At 35.4% G+C, this 18,021-nt stretch overlaps 1 protein-coding gene across 2 annotated transcripts in view; it reads left to right on the top strand.

The window, feature by feature from the left end:
• TDRD3 (tudor domain containing 3) overlaps positions 1-18,021 on the top strand; it is a 131,244-nt gene that overhangs the window by 40,141 nt on the left and 73,082 nt on the right. For both annotated transcript variants that reach the window (XM_058670669.1, XM_004577438.2), the window contains 4 exons: positions 6,036-6,196; positions 9,608-9,749; positions 16,468-16,539; positions 17,300-17,449. In XM_058670669.1, the coding sequence (XP_058526652.1) occupies positions 6,036-6,196; positions 9,608-9,749; positions 16,468-16,539; positions 17,300-17,449 (525 nt within the window). The remainder of the gene's footprint in view (positions 1-6,035; positions 6,197-9,607; positions 9,750-16,467; positions 16,540-17,299; positions 17,450-18,021) is intronic.

The raw sequence follows: 18,021 nt of genomic DNA, 5'->3' as shown, positions 1-18,021 counted from the left end.
TGGAATCCTAGCAAGAAAGGTTTTCAGCTCTGTGTTTACTCTTTCTACCTTAATTTTAAGACTGACAAGTTGTATATGCCTGTACAGAAGGGCACCTGCCAGTAGGTGTGTGGGCTGGATAGTAGGTTGGTTGGGTTGAGCTGGGCTTCAATGCCCATCGACACGTGCGAGAGCTAAACAGGATGTGGGACAGACTTGACAAGCCTGCGGTGCGTACTGGCAAGCATGGGAACCCGGGTAGGGGGCAGAACTGGTGGGGGTTATGGGAAGTCGCCCCAACTAGGCTGCAGCTCCAACCGGTTTGCGTGAGGACCGAGTATGAAGTGGGCAGGATCGAACTGGACTACAACACCTGCTGGTTCACGAGGAAGACAGGCCTGGAAACAGAATGAACCCAGCAATCCCAACGACCAGCATGAGCATAAGCTGATTGGTGTGACGGACGGTGTCGGACTCTGTACTAGCAAACTCACACAAGAATCAGGCCTGGGATCATCTCAGATGAAGTTTCTTTGGAGATCCCTCCAACTGAACTGCTGATCTTAGAACCCCAACCATGAAGAGACTGTCAGCCAGTGGATTCTGAATAGGATTCATTGTGATTGGAACTGAGAGATTGGCAGCAATCCAGAACTGATGGACTATCACAACTGTATGAGCAGGACCCTCAGAGTGCGCCTCCCGTTGGGGATCTGGGATGGGTGGGAGGTTGTGTGGGGCTTTTCCCTTTGTTTTTTTCCCTGACCCCAGATACAGGGTAAAATGATATTGATGTGGAAACAATGGTATTACCCACTTTCACCCTGTAGCCCTTGACACTTTGTTCCCTAATCAACTAAGTAAGATTATTAAAAAATAATTAAAAAAAATACTACCCCCCCCAAAAATATATGCCTCTCTAAACATGAAACTTATTAAGACAGTTTTTCCAAGAAGTGACCATCTCAAGGCCTCAGCAATACTGGCTTCAGCCACTAGATGGCCTTACTGCCTTAAAATTCAAAGTAAGTACACTCACTGCCTTGTGAACCGCCTAGAAACTGGTTATTTTTTTAAAGAAACACAACTGAAAAAGTTTTTTGTTTTACTTTTAATAAAATTACATCATATTTCATATATTTTAATTTAGTTTGTGTTAAATTATACAATTTATTAGTGTCCTTTTAGGGTATGTATTAAAGATTCATTTTTATTTTGAGAGAAATAGATATCGGAAATCCAATTTTGTGCTTCATTTACAAGTGTTTGCTGCTTTTTGGAAATTATTGAAGAACTTCTGCTGAGTTTGAAAAGTACTAGGCCAGAACAGGTGTTGTGGCACAGAAGGTCACTCCTGTATCTCGCATTGGCGTGCATGAGATCAAGTCTTGCCTCTGCTTTCCATGAAGATTACTACTAATGCATGAGAGGCAGCACATGATAGTCCAAGTACTTGCTTCCTGCCATCCACTGCAGAACCAGATGGAGTTGTTAGCTCTTGACTTTGACCTGGTTCAGACCTGGCTACTATGGGCATTTGATCAGTGAACCAGTATATGTAAGTTCTCTCTCTGTCTCTGCCACTAGACCTTTGAAATAAAGAAATATTTAAAAAAAACTTAAAGATTGGAGCCCAGCGCTGTGGCCTAGCAGCTAAAGTCCTCGCCTTGAACATGCACCGGGATCCCCTATGGCCGCCACTTCTATTCCCAGCAGCCCCACTTCCCATCCAGCTCCCTGCTTTTGGCCTGGGAAAGCAGTTGAGGATGGCCCAAAGCCTTGGGACTCTGCACCCACGTGGGAGACCTGGAAGAAGCCCCGGACTCCTGGCCCCTGGCTTCAGATCAGCTCAGCACCAGCTGTTGCAGCCACTTGGGGAGTGAATCATCGGATGGAAGATCTTCCTCTCTGTCTCTCCTCCTCTCTGTATATGACTTTCCAATAAAAATAAATAAATCTTAAAAAAACCCTTAAAGATTACATAAAGCAATATATATTAAATGCTACAATAGTTGTGTGCTATTTGCCACTTTTTATAATACAATATTCCTACTGTGGCTAATAATTAGCTATGATGTGAAATCACTGAACTGGAATTTGGGAAGAAATATACACAATAAGCTCTGGTGAATTGGTTTCTGCAGGATATATCTCCAGGATGTGTATCCTCAGTTATTTAATATTTCCACAAAGTTTTATAATTTATTGAAAGAGCATATGTTGTACATCTTTTTAAACTTTCATTCATGGAACTTTCCATTTTGTTGTAAGTGGTGTTTCTTTAAAAAGTTTATTTTTGCAGTAATTATTATTATTTCACTAATTTTGTAGATGCAATTCAAAAAAAACAATGATACTTTCCTTCCTCCATGTTTCCTTCCTTTCCTTTTTTTCTTTTTGTTTTTTTATAAAATCATGCTTTCAATCTACTTTATAATCACAGGCTCAGTACTCCTTTCAGCTAAGACATCTATTAGTTAAAGGTAGTTAGATCTCTGTTCCACAAAAGTATGGACAAGCAATCAAATCCCACCAGATGTCAGTTTATCTCGATATACGTTTGTTGTTTTTTGCTCTATATTTAGTCACAACCAATCCAAGAAAACATTTGATATTTGTCTATTTGAATCTTGTTTATTTCATTAAACATAATGGTATACTGTTACTTCTGTTTTGGTGCAAAAGAGATGGTTTCACTCTTTTTTATGGCTGGATATTTCAAGTATGTATGTAGCAGTTTTCTTTGCACAGTTGTAAATTAATGGACATCTGGGTTGATTCCATGTGATTCTATTGTTAATTGAGCTGCTGCAAACATGGGAATAGAAATGTATTTGAGGGTTATGTATGTGTCAATATTTTACTACTATTTATTGCTAAATATTAATCCACTGTGAATGTATTATTACATTTTGTCTTAATTTTTACTAGTTTATCTACATTTAGATTGCTGTTCCTAGTTTTCTTTTATGATTTTTTTCATTGCTAAATGTATTTCATTAAATCATTGCTAAATTGTGTCTTTTAAAATTGTTATTCTAAAATGATTTGTCCCTCTTCTTGATCAGTCTCGTTCGGCAATATTTTATTTTATTTTATTATTTTCAGTGGCCTAGTATGAACAGTATTTATTTATTTTTCTTTTGATTTCTTTTTTCTTTAGATTTTATTTTTATTTTTTATTGGAAAGTCAGATATCCAGAGGAGAGGAGAGATAGGGGAAGATCTTCCATCCGATGACTCACTCCCCAAGCCGCTGCAATAGCTGAAGCTGAGCTAATCTGGAGCCAGGGGCCAGGAGCCTCTTCCAGGTCTCCTGCACAGGTGAAGGGCCCCAAGGCTTTGGGCCGTCCTCGTCTGCTTTCCCAGGACACAAGCAGGGAGTTGGATGGGAAGCAGGGCTGCCGGGATTAGAACCGGTGCCCATATGGGATCCCGGTGTGTGTTCAAGGCGAGGACTTTAGCTGCTAGATGATTGGGCCCTCTTGTAACATTTTTTAAATTTATTTTTTACTTTTACTTGAATGATTGAGAAACACACACACACACACAGAATATTCATCTACTGGTTCACTGCCCAGGTACACATATCAGCCATTGTGGCCACTTGGGGAGTGAATCAGCCAATGGAAGATCTTTCTATCTCTCCTCCTCTCTGTATATCTAACTTTCCAATTAAAAAAAAAAAGAAAGAAAAAAAAAGAAATAGTTGGCAAAGATTTTTGGATGTAGTTTCATAGAATGCCTAAACGATTTCTAGAGCATTAGAAAAAGCTCAGTTTTAACTTTAAAGTTAGAACAAGCTTTGGATAATCTAATTGATACCCAAGCATGTTATTTAGTATCATCATTGAATTAATAAGCTAATAAGGACAGTCATCTTTGATTTTAGGGCTCATGCTACTACAAGATGTTTTCATAATAAACATTCTTACCTTATATATGAAAAAGAAAAAAAAGAAAGAAACCCTTTTCCCAAGTGAAGCCACATTCGTAGGTTTGAGGCATACATATTTTGTGGAGTAAACAACTATTCAATGCACTGAAATGCATTCAATAAACTTGCTGGTTGCTAGAACATCAGGAGTTGGAGGCCGTATGCTTTTCTGTTATGTTCCAGCTTTTTGTTTTTATCAACCAGATGTAGGAGACCAACAAAGTAGTCCTTACCCTTGTCTGCATTTTGTATTTCTTTGTCAACATCTTTTAAAGTGATCTATCCATATTGTGAGTATTAATGGTTAATTATGTATTATAATCTATATTCTGTTAACTGTGAAAATGCAAAAAAGCAGTTGATTTTCAAAAAAAATAAAAATAAATAAATAAAGCACATTGATAGCAAGCAGCTGAAGGAGCCATGTGAACATCTGTGGGCTGTAGCACTCCCACTATCCCACAGAGATGGTTTTGTAACCCATAGGTCATATGAATTGAGTGTGGGAGCCCTTGTCACTCAGGATACTAAATATTTTTAAAGTTTAATTTCTTTGTTAGTAAAAGTAAAGTAGAAACCTGTTTCTCTCCTGTAATTTAATAGAAACTCAGTCCCTGGAATGGGTGAGCCTTACTTTGGAACATGTGAGACTAGGTCATCACTCATTGTCAGTGAGCTTTTTTGCAATGATGTAATTGGTTTTTATGCTTTCCAAATGTAGAGCACTTGAAATATGGCAAGTACAATCAAGCAACTTAGCTTAATTTCACTTAATTTCAGTTAATTTAAATAGCCACCTGTGGATTGGCAGACCCTATTGGATAGTATAGGCAAGATATTGGGTAAGGCCCAGGCTAAATATATTGGGAGCACTAAAATCATGAGAAAGGTGAGCAATATAATAGCTGTAACCTGCCTGTGACTTAATTTCATGACTCTGTTTCAGTGTCATTCACAAAACCAAAAGAATAAGTTAATACTGAATTAGCTGCTTATCTATCCTGATTAAGGGCTTGGAACTTGTTTCAGCCTGGAATTTTTTCTTATAGTTGATAGTGAGATGAAATTTCAGACCCCTTCTTCTTACTATATTCAGAAAAGCCAAATCTGCAACAAAATTACTCCTTTGTAGGGGAACTGCTGGTAAGTATGGAGTAAAAAATTTTCAATTTGTGAACATGCTTGCTTGGCAAATGAAGTATAAATGTTTGCTAATTGATGACATTCTTCTTTGCTGAAAGTGTAAATTAATTTAATGTGAACAAAAAGATTTTACTTAATAGACTTTTCCCCTAAATTGTGATACTAATTAAAGATACATTATGTGGTATTTACTTATGTTAAATTTGTTTTCAACATATATGCAGATTTTAGTAATTTCCTGACCTTATGATAAAGATTTTATAAAATGAAACAATACCTTTATGGCTAGCATATTGATTTCATTTGTGTCTTTGAAATTTGCTTAGAGGGAAAATTTCTTTACCAACACATAGGATTCAGCATTAGATTTAATATAATTTAAGAATATAAATGTGGAAATGTTTAGTACAACTTACATTTCTTGAAATTTCTACAGGTTGTTTTTGGGGTTTTGTATTCATTTATACCAGAAGAGGGTGCAATTGATACTTGATTATTTTGAACAGAAAGCATTCCAACTTCTGTCATAAAATTGATGATGTTCCTTAAAAAATTCTCAAGTTCCTTATTTTCAGACTATCTCTAAATATATGTGAGTGTAGAAACAGGATGAGTGTGAACATTCATTCAGAGCACATAATTTGTGTGCTCATTAATAGCACGTAAACAATCAATTAGTTTTATTTGAGTAGAATAACTTGTTTTAGTAAGGTTTTGTTTTCTTCCTACCGTTATAATTTTTGAAAGAAGTTGTTTTTCAAGGGACTTTTGAGTTTTTTTTATCTTTAAATACTCCACAACGAAAGAACAAACATGTTATAAGACAACTTTGAGAACTTTTTAAAAGGACTGTCTTCAGTAACTTTAGTTTTGAACCACATTTAAGTTATTATTATAAAACATGAAGTGTAACCATTAAGGAAAAGAAAAACAGCCAAGATTACAGAGTTATTTTTGTTCATTTGTGTTTTGGCAGCTTGAAGGTCCATGTGTTTTGCAAATTCAAAAAATTCGCAATGTTGCTGCACCAAAGGACAACGAAGACTCTCAGGCTGCACCCAGGATGCTGCGATTACAGATGACGGATGGTCACATAAACTGCACAGCAGTAGAATTCAGCTATATGTCAAAAATAAGGTGCCTGAGGCTTTCTTGCATCTGTTTGTTACAGTGCGTGCAGGTGCTATTCAAAATAACTTTACTTTAACAATTTCATTAAGAAGAAGTGAACTCCTCTTAAGTGCATATTATGGTCTTTTGAGAAGAAGCTAGATATTGGCTTTTCAGTTTTATGTGTGTGGAAAGGAAGCTAAGAATGGAGTTGCTCTTTAATTCACTTTTCATCATAAAACCAAGAGTATACTTATTTGTGCTTGGAAGTAGTCTTTTCAGGTTTGTCATTCAGTTGTTAAGAACGAAGAATATTTCTTTAAATATGTTGATGTCTTCCTTGGCAGTTAGCTTAGTAAGTAAGTGTATATAATTGTATAATATTTTTTGCAGTATTTTAGAGGATAGTGGCTTTTCTTGGTAAATGATTGAAACAAATAAAGTTCATGTACTACCCCACTTCCTAAAACAAAGAGGAACTCCCCAAGGAATAGCTTTGCAAGTACTTCTTTGGCTATTTTGTAAAAATATTTTTATTTTGAATTCTGAATTATGTGGTACAATTTTGTATAGGCTAGGATTCCTTCCCAAACTCCCACCCCCTGACAGGTTTTCCCCATTTTACATCTTTGGCTATTTCTATAAGAAGTTTTGAGAATCCTGCCTTAATGGAGAAATGCAGTGAGAAGGGAGGTAACATATCCACTTTTTCCTCAATAACCCATTAGGCATTTTTAAAAAATTAATATTTTTCATGATAAAGTTTTATAGGTATAGTGGTTCCCTCCTCCCCATTTCCCCTATATTACTACAGTAGTAATAGTTACAAGCTTAACGTTAGTAAATTTAGTAGTAGTTAGAAGTTTTTCTGCTGTAAAAGTGCATTGTAGATATAGACAAAGCTAAAACATCTAGGTCACCTTGAACATTATATTTTGAGGTAGACAGTTTCGCTGAAATTTGCAAAACAATTTTTAACCTTATATAATATTTGGTATTCTGTGTCATATGAAGTGTTATGAAGTGTTTTTTTTTTCACTTACTGTGCACTCCCAGACCATACTTTTCTCTTGAACTAGTTAGTGTTTACAGTATTTCAGCATCCATTGCAGCTTCTTTCTGCAATGCTGCAAGGACAAAGGTAAACAGAGTTGATTTTGCCTCCCAATAGCTCATATACCAATTATGTAACTGTATAGGCATGCTGTGATTATAATAAATATACCAAGGAAAGGACCAGGAGTCTAGAAATTTATCAAAACCTGGAGGAGTGATGATTGGGACTTAAATAGAAGCAGGAGCTTTGAAAAAGGTGGGAGGTGGGATTGGGCATGCAGAGTCACAAAGTCCTAACAAAAGTGACAAAGCCCATTTGGAGGTACCTAGGTGGTTTGGGATATAGGGGGAAATGTGTAGCTTGAGGCCTTGTCTGTCATCTACAGCGATTTCCTCCCACCCCGTCCCCTGCCCTCCACCACACATGCACTATGGTAAGGGAGGCTACCTTCTTCAAAGATGCAGTCTCTGATTGTCTAAGTGGTTCTCATATACACAGGCGTTTACTGACTCTGTGATTATTCTGCCTTCTTTTTCAAGAGAAGGATTTTGATTTTTGTTGAAGTACAGCCTTTCTTCCTTTGACAAGTCCCAATTGGACCCCCTCCCAGGTAGCTCACAGGTGACTCAGGAGGAAGACAGCTCATAGGGTAACTCTTTCTGTGGTTGTAGGGTTGTGTACTTCTCTGAAGGGAATGAAAACATAGGGTCAGCCTGTAGAAGAGGGTTAACCCACCAAGGACTTCTGTCCCATTTTGTTGAATCTTTTGCAGTTTGATAACTAAAACAATCACTACCACATTCTTCACTCATCGTCAAAGCAGCATGCTCCTTTTGATGCCATAATGATGACAACTTTGAAAAGCATTCTTAGATGCAATATTTTAGACTGCTGTTCAGATAGATTTGATCTATGATTACCTTAGAAGGAAGATCAAATAAATCTGGCTGAGAAAAATGAGGTGCTAGTAGGGATGTGTTGCCACAAACAGGCATTACATTTCCCTGTAATGCTTCTTTGTCTCTTGCCAAGCTTCTTGTCTCACTGTTCACTGGTTTTTGGTTTTGTTTTCAAAAACAAAATACAACTATCTGAAATTCTTGGTACTTATATTTTTATTTATCCCTAAACGATGCTGTAGGATTATGAAAATCTGGATTTGTGGATTAACTTGAACTGGGAAAAACTTAACTTGTAATGGTTTTCATCATTGCTGACTTTGTAGTATGATAGACTTTGTTCTAACTTCATTACAAATATCTACTATGGAACTTTCTTCTTAAGGGCTAGGTTAGAAAGGCTGTTCATTTGTTTTTTAAGTTGAGTGATGACTAAGAATGTTAAACTTGGAGTCCAGTGGTAATTTTTAATGGATTTATTATCAATGGCATATAAAATTGTACATGTATAAGACATACAGAATACTGTTTAGCTTGTAATCTATGTAGGGTCTTTGGCATTGTTAAAAAATATTCTATAGCTATCTTATTAATCATCTTTTTACAGAAAAAACAAGTGGCATTTAACATCCACTGATTTGCTGTTGCATATATTAGGATATGTTTATTTTCATGAGTTTTAAAACCATGTACAATGTGATTCTGTGTCAGAAATGTCTGCAGTATTCTAACCTTTGCTGTAGGGGGTGGGGAGGAAGGAAGAGCTTGTTATATATGCTTTACTTTAGAGCAGACATTTGTGATGGCACAGATTGGTTCTCTTGTTTCTTTTGCGGAAAGATTGGTTAAAAGATAAGCCTCTTAAGTCTGGTGTTTGTAAAAGGAATTGTGGCCTGATAATGTTATTAATTATGGAAAAATATTTTAAGTGTGTATACAAACTAAACAGTATAAAGTTAGTGTGTAAAATGTTCTTTTAATGTTATTGTATAAATGACTCACATTGATAATTTCTAGCTAGATGTTTAGCATAAAGCATTATTTTATAAAGATTACTTTCTGTAAATATTAAATTCCCCAAAGTATTAATGGTAATTTTTTTCTTTTGAAATTTAATTTTATAGCATAGTATGTTACAGTAGTGCACAGCTAAAACACAGGGGAAAAATGACAAAGTTTATATTTTTGTAGTATGATATGAGCAAGTATTTTTATATCTTTTATCTTGTTTATCAGAATTTTATATTGTGTGGTTGTTACTGTCCACATTTCTTTCCATTAAAAGCTAGAAAAATGAGTATCTTTTCCTTGATCTAACTTCCTCCTTAATGATCTAGTCAATCTGTGTGGCCAGTCTCTTGAAAAAGAGTTTTTGTGTCAGTGACCTTTGAAGAGTTTGATTAGGTCATAATATAGGACTGAGTTCCTGTTTGAGGGAGGAGTGTACATGTGTTTTTAACTCTTTCTTTTTCTTTGCTGAAGCCTGAACACTCCACCTGGAACTAAAGTTAAGCTCTCTGGCATTGTTGATGTACAAAATGGCTTCCTGCTCTTAAATGACTCTAACACCACAGTTCTTGGTGGAGAAGTGGAACACCTTATTGAGAAATGGGAGTTACAGAGAGTAAGTGCAAACTAAGAAAAACAGCTTGTACTTTCAAACTATTATATATTTTTTGTTACATTCTTTCATTGTAAAAAGCTCTTCCTATAATGAGTAGCAAAATTTGTTCTTTGGGTCAGGATGAAATATGTTGATCTTAAGAGAAACTATGTATCTTTGTGTAAGTATGTTCTTCCTCAAAAGCAGGTACAATGTTTTATTATTTTTTTATTTTATTCCATATGTGTATGTATTTAAAACTTTATTTAGTTTTAGTTTTTTATTTATATAAAGGGAACAAATTTCATATATTTAATTTTAAGAACATAAGAAGTGATAACTTCTTACTCAATCCCACCCTACCTCTTAACTTTCATTTAAATTTACTTAATTATTTGAAAGGTAGTTACAGAGAGGTGTTTTATACTCTAGCCCACTCCTAAAACAGCAGTAATGGCCAGGACTAAGCCAAACCAAAGCAAGGATCATGGAATTCCATCTGGGTCTCCCTCATGAGTGCTAGAGGCTTAAGTACTATCGCCATCTTCAGCTGCATTTCTGGCTGTATTAGCAGGGAGCTAAATCTTCAGTGAAGCAGCTGGGACTGAAACTGGTACTCATGTGAGATTGTATCATTAGGCAGCTTAACTTGCTGTGTTATAATACGAGCCCCCATCTTTTAAGAACTCATTCTTTACTGATGCGTTTTGAAGTGCTAAGATAGAAGTTTACAGCGATGTATAATGTCTGTATTTACTCATTTCTGCAAAGAACAGAAGAGTTTTAGCATATATATGAATACAGTATGGGCATATAGATATATATATGAAAATGAATGCAAATTAGAATTTTGCTATAAATAAATGATTCTTGTGTATAACATCTTAGTTGTGTTGATTATATTAATAATATTTTCATCTACTCAGTTATGTAATCATAATTGTTCCACTTTCCTTCCAATAACCAATTAACTTGCTCTACCACATTGAATTGTCAGTACCAGGGGCAGATTGTTGTGGTGTTGTGAGTTCAACTACCACTTGAGTCATCTGTATCCTATATCAGAGTGGCAGTCAGCTTCTTGCTGATTCAACATGGGGGCAACAAATGATAACACCTCAAGAGCTTGACCTCTATGTTCATTCCAACCCAATTGTGGCTTTACAGTTATTTGTGAAGTGATTGAGGGAATGAAACATTCCTTTCTCTCTCTCTCTCCCCACCTTACTCTGCCATTTAAGCAAGTGAAAATTAATAAATAATGGAAAAAAAATCTATCCTCAGTTCCTAACTTTCCACTTCTGTTCCTGATTCTATGGATTACGTCTTCATTTTCTCTTAACCTGGACTGTTGCAGCAATCTTTTAAGTATATTTCCACCTATTCTTTTCCAATCGCCTAATTTACTGTATATACATTTTATGCTTATCTTAATTAGCATAGTTCAGAATGTATCACTTTGTAGTATTTTGAATACCTTAATTTGTGATTCAAGGCCATTTATTATATGGTCTTAGTTTTAGTTTATCTTTTCAACTTTCTAATTTTTTCACATTGATTTGGTCCTAACCAAATGAAATTATTATTCTTTCTTTGATTATTATGCTTTCCTTAGTTTTACTTTTGCAAAAAAAAAAAAAAATTCTGTTTTTGTCCCTTGATGCCATTCATCTTATTTTCACTTTCCTGATCCCTACCAGGCCAGGTTGTCTCTATCCTTTTAGATCTAGGTTGAATGCCTGCTTCTTCATCAAGTTAAGTAGTGGAACACCATTACAGAATTGTCAAAGCTCTTTATCCTTACTAAGATTGAATTACTTTTTGCCTAGATCTAAAATTATATTTGTTTCTCATTTCCTTTCATAATCAGTAAGTTTACTGACATCACAATTTTTGTGTCATTTGTTCTTATTTAGTTCTGTAGGGAATCGTTGGGTAATGTGTAGATGCTGTGCTGGCTCCTGCATCTGTGTCTGATAGTCTCATAAAGACATGTAGATTAGAAAATGGGATTTAAAAAAAAAAGATTGTTCATTTGAAAGAGCTACACAGAGTGAAGGAGAGATAGAAAAAGAGCTATTCCATCTGCCCACTCACTTCCCAGTGGCTACAAAGGCCAGATTGGAAGCCAGGAGCCTAGAACTCTGATCAGGGTCTTCTACGTGGGTGACAGGACCCCAAGTCCTGGATCATCTCCTGCTGCTTCCTCAGGAGTGTTAGCAGGGAACTGGTTTAGAAGTGGACCATGTGAGGCCTGATATGTGCTCTGATATGGATGCCAGCGTCTCAGGCAGGCACTTGATTTGTTATTCCAGAATGCTGGCCTCTAGAAAGTGGACTTTTGAAATTGTTTTTATGATTCGATGGCTCTGAGCAGAATTACGAGACCAGTTTTCTGTATTCTATCAGTGGCCTTTCTTTATCTCTAAAGTGGTGACCCTGAGCCTTGTGTGTGATAGACATAATAAAAAATAATTGTGGAATAAATGATTGCAAACCATATAAAACTAATTATTCTTTGAGCTAAAATTGATGCTCTTTAACTACTTTCAAATTTTGCCTAAAGTTAGCCAAGTGCCTAGTAGTATTTTAAGGTTTTGGTATTTTATGATCTATTACTGCCTCTAATTAGTTGGAAGGATAATACTCATTCCTTATTACACTAATGTGCTATATTACATGTTGCTCTATTATGCAAGATGAGGTAATGTTCCACAAGTGCATTGTTTAATTAAAAATGTGGCAAAATCAAATAATTCAGAAGTTTAACAGTTTTACGTAAATAACCAACTTTATATATGAATCGTGAATTTCCTACAGAAATTCTACCCATTTTATGTGTTCCATTCGTAAGTTGATGTATTCACTTTTATCAGGAGTTTGTTTTTTGTTTGTTTAGATTTATTTTATTTTATTTTATTTGGAAGGACAGAGAGAAGAGACAGAAAAATTCTCCATCCACTAGTTCACTCCCCAAATGGCTGCAATGGATGCAGCTGAATAGATCTGAAGAAGGCAGGAGTCAGGAGCTTTTTTCTGGTCTCTCATGTGGGGGAAGGGTCCCAAAGCTTTGAGCCTGCCTCCATTGCTTTTCCATGCCATAAGCAGGGAGCTGGATGGGAAGTAGAGCAGCTGGAACACAAACTGGTTCCAATATGGGATCCCAGCACTAGAGAGGGGAAATTAGCCAATTGGGTTGCTGTGCTAGGCCCTTATAAGGGTTTTAAAAGTACAGTAGTGTATTTTCAAGATTGGCCAACATCTTTTACATAGTTTTCCCATAATTCCTCCTGAATCACTTTACTAGGAGCCATAAGGGGTAAACATTTTTAGGAACTTAATTACTCCTAATGCATAGGCACACATACTGACATAGATTAATACTAGTTTGACAGTAAGTGTCTATGAAATGTTTTATTTGTATCTGCATTTTGCTTTCCAAGAACCATGTTGACATTTTTTGTTAAGAGTGAATAAAATTGACATTTAAAACAGCTTAAAAATAATATGACTGTAATTCTGTTTAGTTTTACAGTTTTGTTTTTATTTAGTAACCATAGCAATGTGGAAAAGGCAGCTGGATACTTGAACACCTGGCACACAGAGCAATCACATGTGCACACAGAAATCATAATGCATTGATAATTTTGGAAATAAAGGATCCCTAAACATACTTGTATAATAGGAGGAAGGAGCATCCAATATTAAACTGCATTCAAATGTGTTAGATATAGTAGTTGAGTCACAGAAAGTTGAAAGAAGGGAAGAACAAAACCTTAAAACTTTTGAGTGTTGCGATTCTAAGGAGTTCTGTATCATTTTGGTGCCATCAAATGGATTGTTTTCTGTTTGATTTATATTTTGGCAACCAAGAAGTAATGTTAAGTACAAAATTTAGTGACACTAAGTAAATTCACATTGTTGCACAGCCATTATCACCTTACATCTGCCCACCTTTTTATCATCTCAAACCACAACTTTGTCCCTATTAAACAATAACTCACATTCTTCCTTTCTTCCTGCCTCTGACAACCATCAGTATGCTTTTTGTCTGTATGAATTTGACTGCTCTGGGTACCTTATAATATGAAAACATACTGTATTTATACTTACTTTCCTTAGTAACTTTAGATTTCATCCATATTATTACCATATATTAGGATTTCTTTCCTTTGTGAGGCTACTTAATACTTCATTGTGTTTATCACATTTTGCTTGTCATCTATCAATGGACATTAGGGTTATTCCAATTTCTTGCCTATTGTGTGTGTGACTGTGTATTTATTCAAGTATATTCTTTTAATTCTTTGCCGTATCCAAAAGGAAAATAGGTAGATTATATGATAATTCTATTTGTAATTTTTTTGTATGACTGCCATACTGTATATTTTTGGTACATTATCTGCTGCCTGTCAAATACATTAACAGGAAAATTCTGGATCAGAAGCAGGGACTTTGAAATAGAATGCAGGCATCCAAGTGACAGCTGAACCCACTGTGCCGTAACACCTGCCCCCATATCAAGTTTTAATTAACATTTTCTGTAATGATAATTATTTAAAATACACAAAACAAAGTTGAGAAGATATGTTGAGTTACAGCTAGAGCTTAACAGGTGCATTAACAATCAAAATCAAAATGTATAGGAGGATTAGATGAATAAAAATAGTCTTTCTAAGGCCTATGATATATTGAAGGAGTTTTATAGGTGTAGGGAACCATACTGTGTGAGGAACACATTTGCAGGAAAGATTTTTTTTTCCCATTTTCATAATATGTTGTTTTCTACTTCTAATATTTTGAGAGTTTGGGGAAAAAAATCAATGATATTAGTAGAGTTTGGAAGCTTACTTTCATTAACAAATGTTCAGTTGACTGAATACCTTTTCTAAGTACAACTGCTTTGCAAAACATAATATTCAAGAAATTTTAGTAAAATCGAAAGTACCTCCATATTATAAACAATGAATATTTGATATTTTAAATAACTAAAACTTTTATCACTGTTATGATGTTAATATATTTTGTCTGAAAACTTTTTTGAGAAACAGGGAGTGAGAGAAATTCCCATTGACTGATATACTGTCCAAATTGTATGTAATACTTGGTACTGGATAGGTCTTCTACGTGGTTGGCAATAACTCACTTAGTTTTGCTACCACCATTGCTTTTTAGATTGTACATTTACTGGTTGCTGGCATCAGCAGATGAAACTCAGTGTTCAACCAGGTTCTCTGATACAGAATCCAGCCGTTTTAACTGCTAGGGCTAAATACCCACCCCAGTTCTTTATTTTGATTTTAATTTCTAAGTAATATTTGTCAAGCTAAATTTTAATATGCTTTATGAAGTGAAATTTTTTACTACTTATTGAAAAATACCTTTTAATTCTCAGGAGAACGCCTTGAAAAATATTTGTGATTAGACTTTTGCCTAATTATTGAAATTAGGAATGTAGTATTTAGTATAGTTTAAAATAATTTAGAGAGGGCCTTTCCCCAATTTGTCTCCCAAGAATCTACTCAAAATGGGGAATAGACATTTAATCTATGATTAAGATATCCATTTTTTGTATCACAGAGCCTCAGTTTGACTGTTGGCTTTTACTCCTGACTCCAACTTCCTGCGAGCGCAAACCACTGGAGACATCAGTGATGACTGAAGTAATTGGTTTCTACCACCATGTGGAAGACCTGGTTTGAGTTCTGGCCCCAGCTAAGCTCTTGCCCTTGAAGACTAGTAGGGAATGAGTCAGCAGATGGAAGCTCTGTCTGATTGCTTTTGTTTGTCTCTCTTGTCTCTGCCTTTCAAATAAGTTTTATAAATATATAAAATTAAAAAATAGTTTAGCAAAATATAAATGCTGAAAATATTTTTTTTTAAAAAAAGAAATCTTTAATATGACTGCTTTGAAAATTCTTCAACCCGTAAGCCAAAAAGCAAAATCAAAATGTCATATCATACAGGCATGGCCTAATTCTGTACTGTATTCTACACACCTGTGCATCTGAAATACCTGTTGTTGTGCTGTGTGATCAGGAATCGCGGTAGTGTTCAGAGGAGCAGGACTGAAGCGCCTGTGTTTCTAACTTTAAGGAAGCCCAGTTAAAGTGTCTGACTCACTCAGGCTGTTCTCGGGGAGGATTCACACGGCCATGAATTATGGAATGGGCTCCGAAGGCTCTGAACACTCCCTGGCAGCTGTTTAAGTATCTTTTTAGATAAGAAATGAATCCGGATTTTTCCATCTTTTCCATTATCACCATTAGTCATTATTCAGATTACACAGAATGATTCATGTCTGGAGATTAGAAGAAAGGATTTTAAGGGCATGCTATGAAGCTGAGCGTGAGGAAGGGAGAGGAGAAAGGCAACGGGCAACAATTGGAGATCAGTGGAGTTTTCTTTCAATGACTGGTAAACTGGGTACTAATTAATTTCACAAATACTTATTAGTGACATTTGTAAACATTTACTTGGTAAAGATCTGAGAATAAACTAGCACATGACACATCAGGTTCAGTTGATATGATCAAGGCCTGAAGCCCAAAGAGGAACATTCTATGGAGGAAATTGAAGACATGAGCCCCATTGGTCAGGGGCAGAATAAGGTGATCCAGGATAATTATGTTCATCCCATTAAGTAGACTTAGCCACAAAGGACTTAATGGTTATAAAAGGGCAAACACATTTTTGAAAATATTTTTTAATGTATAGTTTCTGTTCTCTTTTTTCACAGAGCTTATCCAAACATAGTAGAAGTAATATTGGAACTGAAGGTGGACCCCCCCCTTTTGTGCCTTTTGGACAGGTACTGATGTGCACATTTGCCAGATGAATTGCATCAGGCAAAAAATGTTTATCATCTGTATTCAATCTGTGTTTTGATTTTGTGCTGAATTATTTATTCTGAGATTGTATAGTTAGAAATATGGAATTTAAGGAATTACTAGTTTTGCTGTTAACCTTAAAATTGAAACAAATAAGAGCTATCTTTAAAGACCAAATTGCTATTCGTAGGAAAGTACAATTCCTGTTTTTTTAAGACAAAGTACAAAGTCAGAAATATGCCACAGTTTCTATTATGTTCTGTAAAATCAAGAGGGACAGAGGAAGAAAGGCTGTATGGAATATGCCAAGGTGAGTACATGCGAGTCAGGAAATGCATCCCTGTGCTTCTTTGTGGGGCTTGCTCTGTTCTTTTGCCCTGGATTATGCTTTTCTGCCTCAATTTGAACACTCAATCTGAGGAATTTAGTTTCCTTTTCAGTGACATTTTCCTTTTCAGCTTCTTCCCAAGAACTTTTCTAAAAAAGCCCTCACTTGTTCCCTGGCTTACATGACCACATTTCTTCTATAGCTTTTACTTTTATTTACTAGATAAACTTATTTAAGAGCAACTCTAGTGTTAGTATTCTATCTTTATTTTTGAAACTATAGGTTAAAATTGCAGTTTTGTGACCTTTCATCTTTGTAGGAATCATAAACAATTCTTTAAAAGAAATGCTATTTTCTGTTGAAAACTTGAATGTTTATTGGAACCACTAATTTATTTTCATTTGTTTTACCAGAAGTGTGTGTCTCATGTCCAAGTGGATAGCAGAGAGCTTGATCGCAGAAAGACATTGCAAGTTACAATGCCTGTCAAGCCTGCAAATGATAATGATGAATTTGAAAAGCAAAGGACTGCTGCTATTGCAGAAGTTACAAAAAGCAAAGAAGTAAGAAATTAAATTATCACAAATTTCCTTATTTCTTGCTTTATTATGTTTGGTTTGCTCTTTGTCATTATTGCCTTTTAACATAAGATAGCTGTTTTAACTCTTTGACCTTACTCTTGCATATTCATAGGTGGAAAGTTCTTTGATACTTTATGAGGGTCTCAGGTGTACCCATTTTATTCATTTGTTAGTTTTCCATATCTCCTTGACAGTTTTAGTAAGTTACCCTTGATCCAAATCATCCTTCTGATCTCTGTCTCCTGTTTATTCTTAACAATGTTAACAACTGAAGACAGCATTGATTATTGCAGAGCGTTTCCTGGTACTAGGGTACTTACCACGTTTTCAATAATTTCCTCCTTTAATTCTGAGAAATTGAGAATGAATACAAAATTACAGGATAAATCAGTGGGTCAGATTCAACATTTTTGTCAGATTCCATTCTTAATTATATTTAAAAAGTAAAAATTTCTACCTCCGGATTATATGTTTGTTTACACACATACACATACTGTGTTGTATTTCTTGCTTATTTGAAATGTGTATGTTCTCTGTTTACCTACTGATTTTTA

Source organism: Ochotona princeps, chromosome 12 (genome assembly GCF_030435755.1).
Source record: "Ochotona princeps isolate mOchPri1 chromosome 12, mOchPri1.hap1, whole genome shotgun sequence".
Lineage (NCBI taxonomy): Eukaryota > Metazoa > Chordata > Mammalia > Lagomorpha > Ochotonidae > Ochotona > Ochotona princeps.
This window is presented reverse-complemented; position numbering and strand designations above follow the sequence as displayed.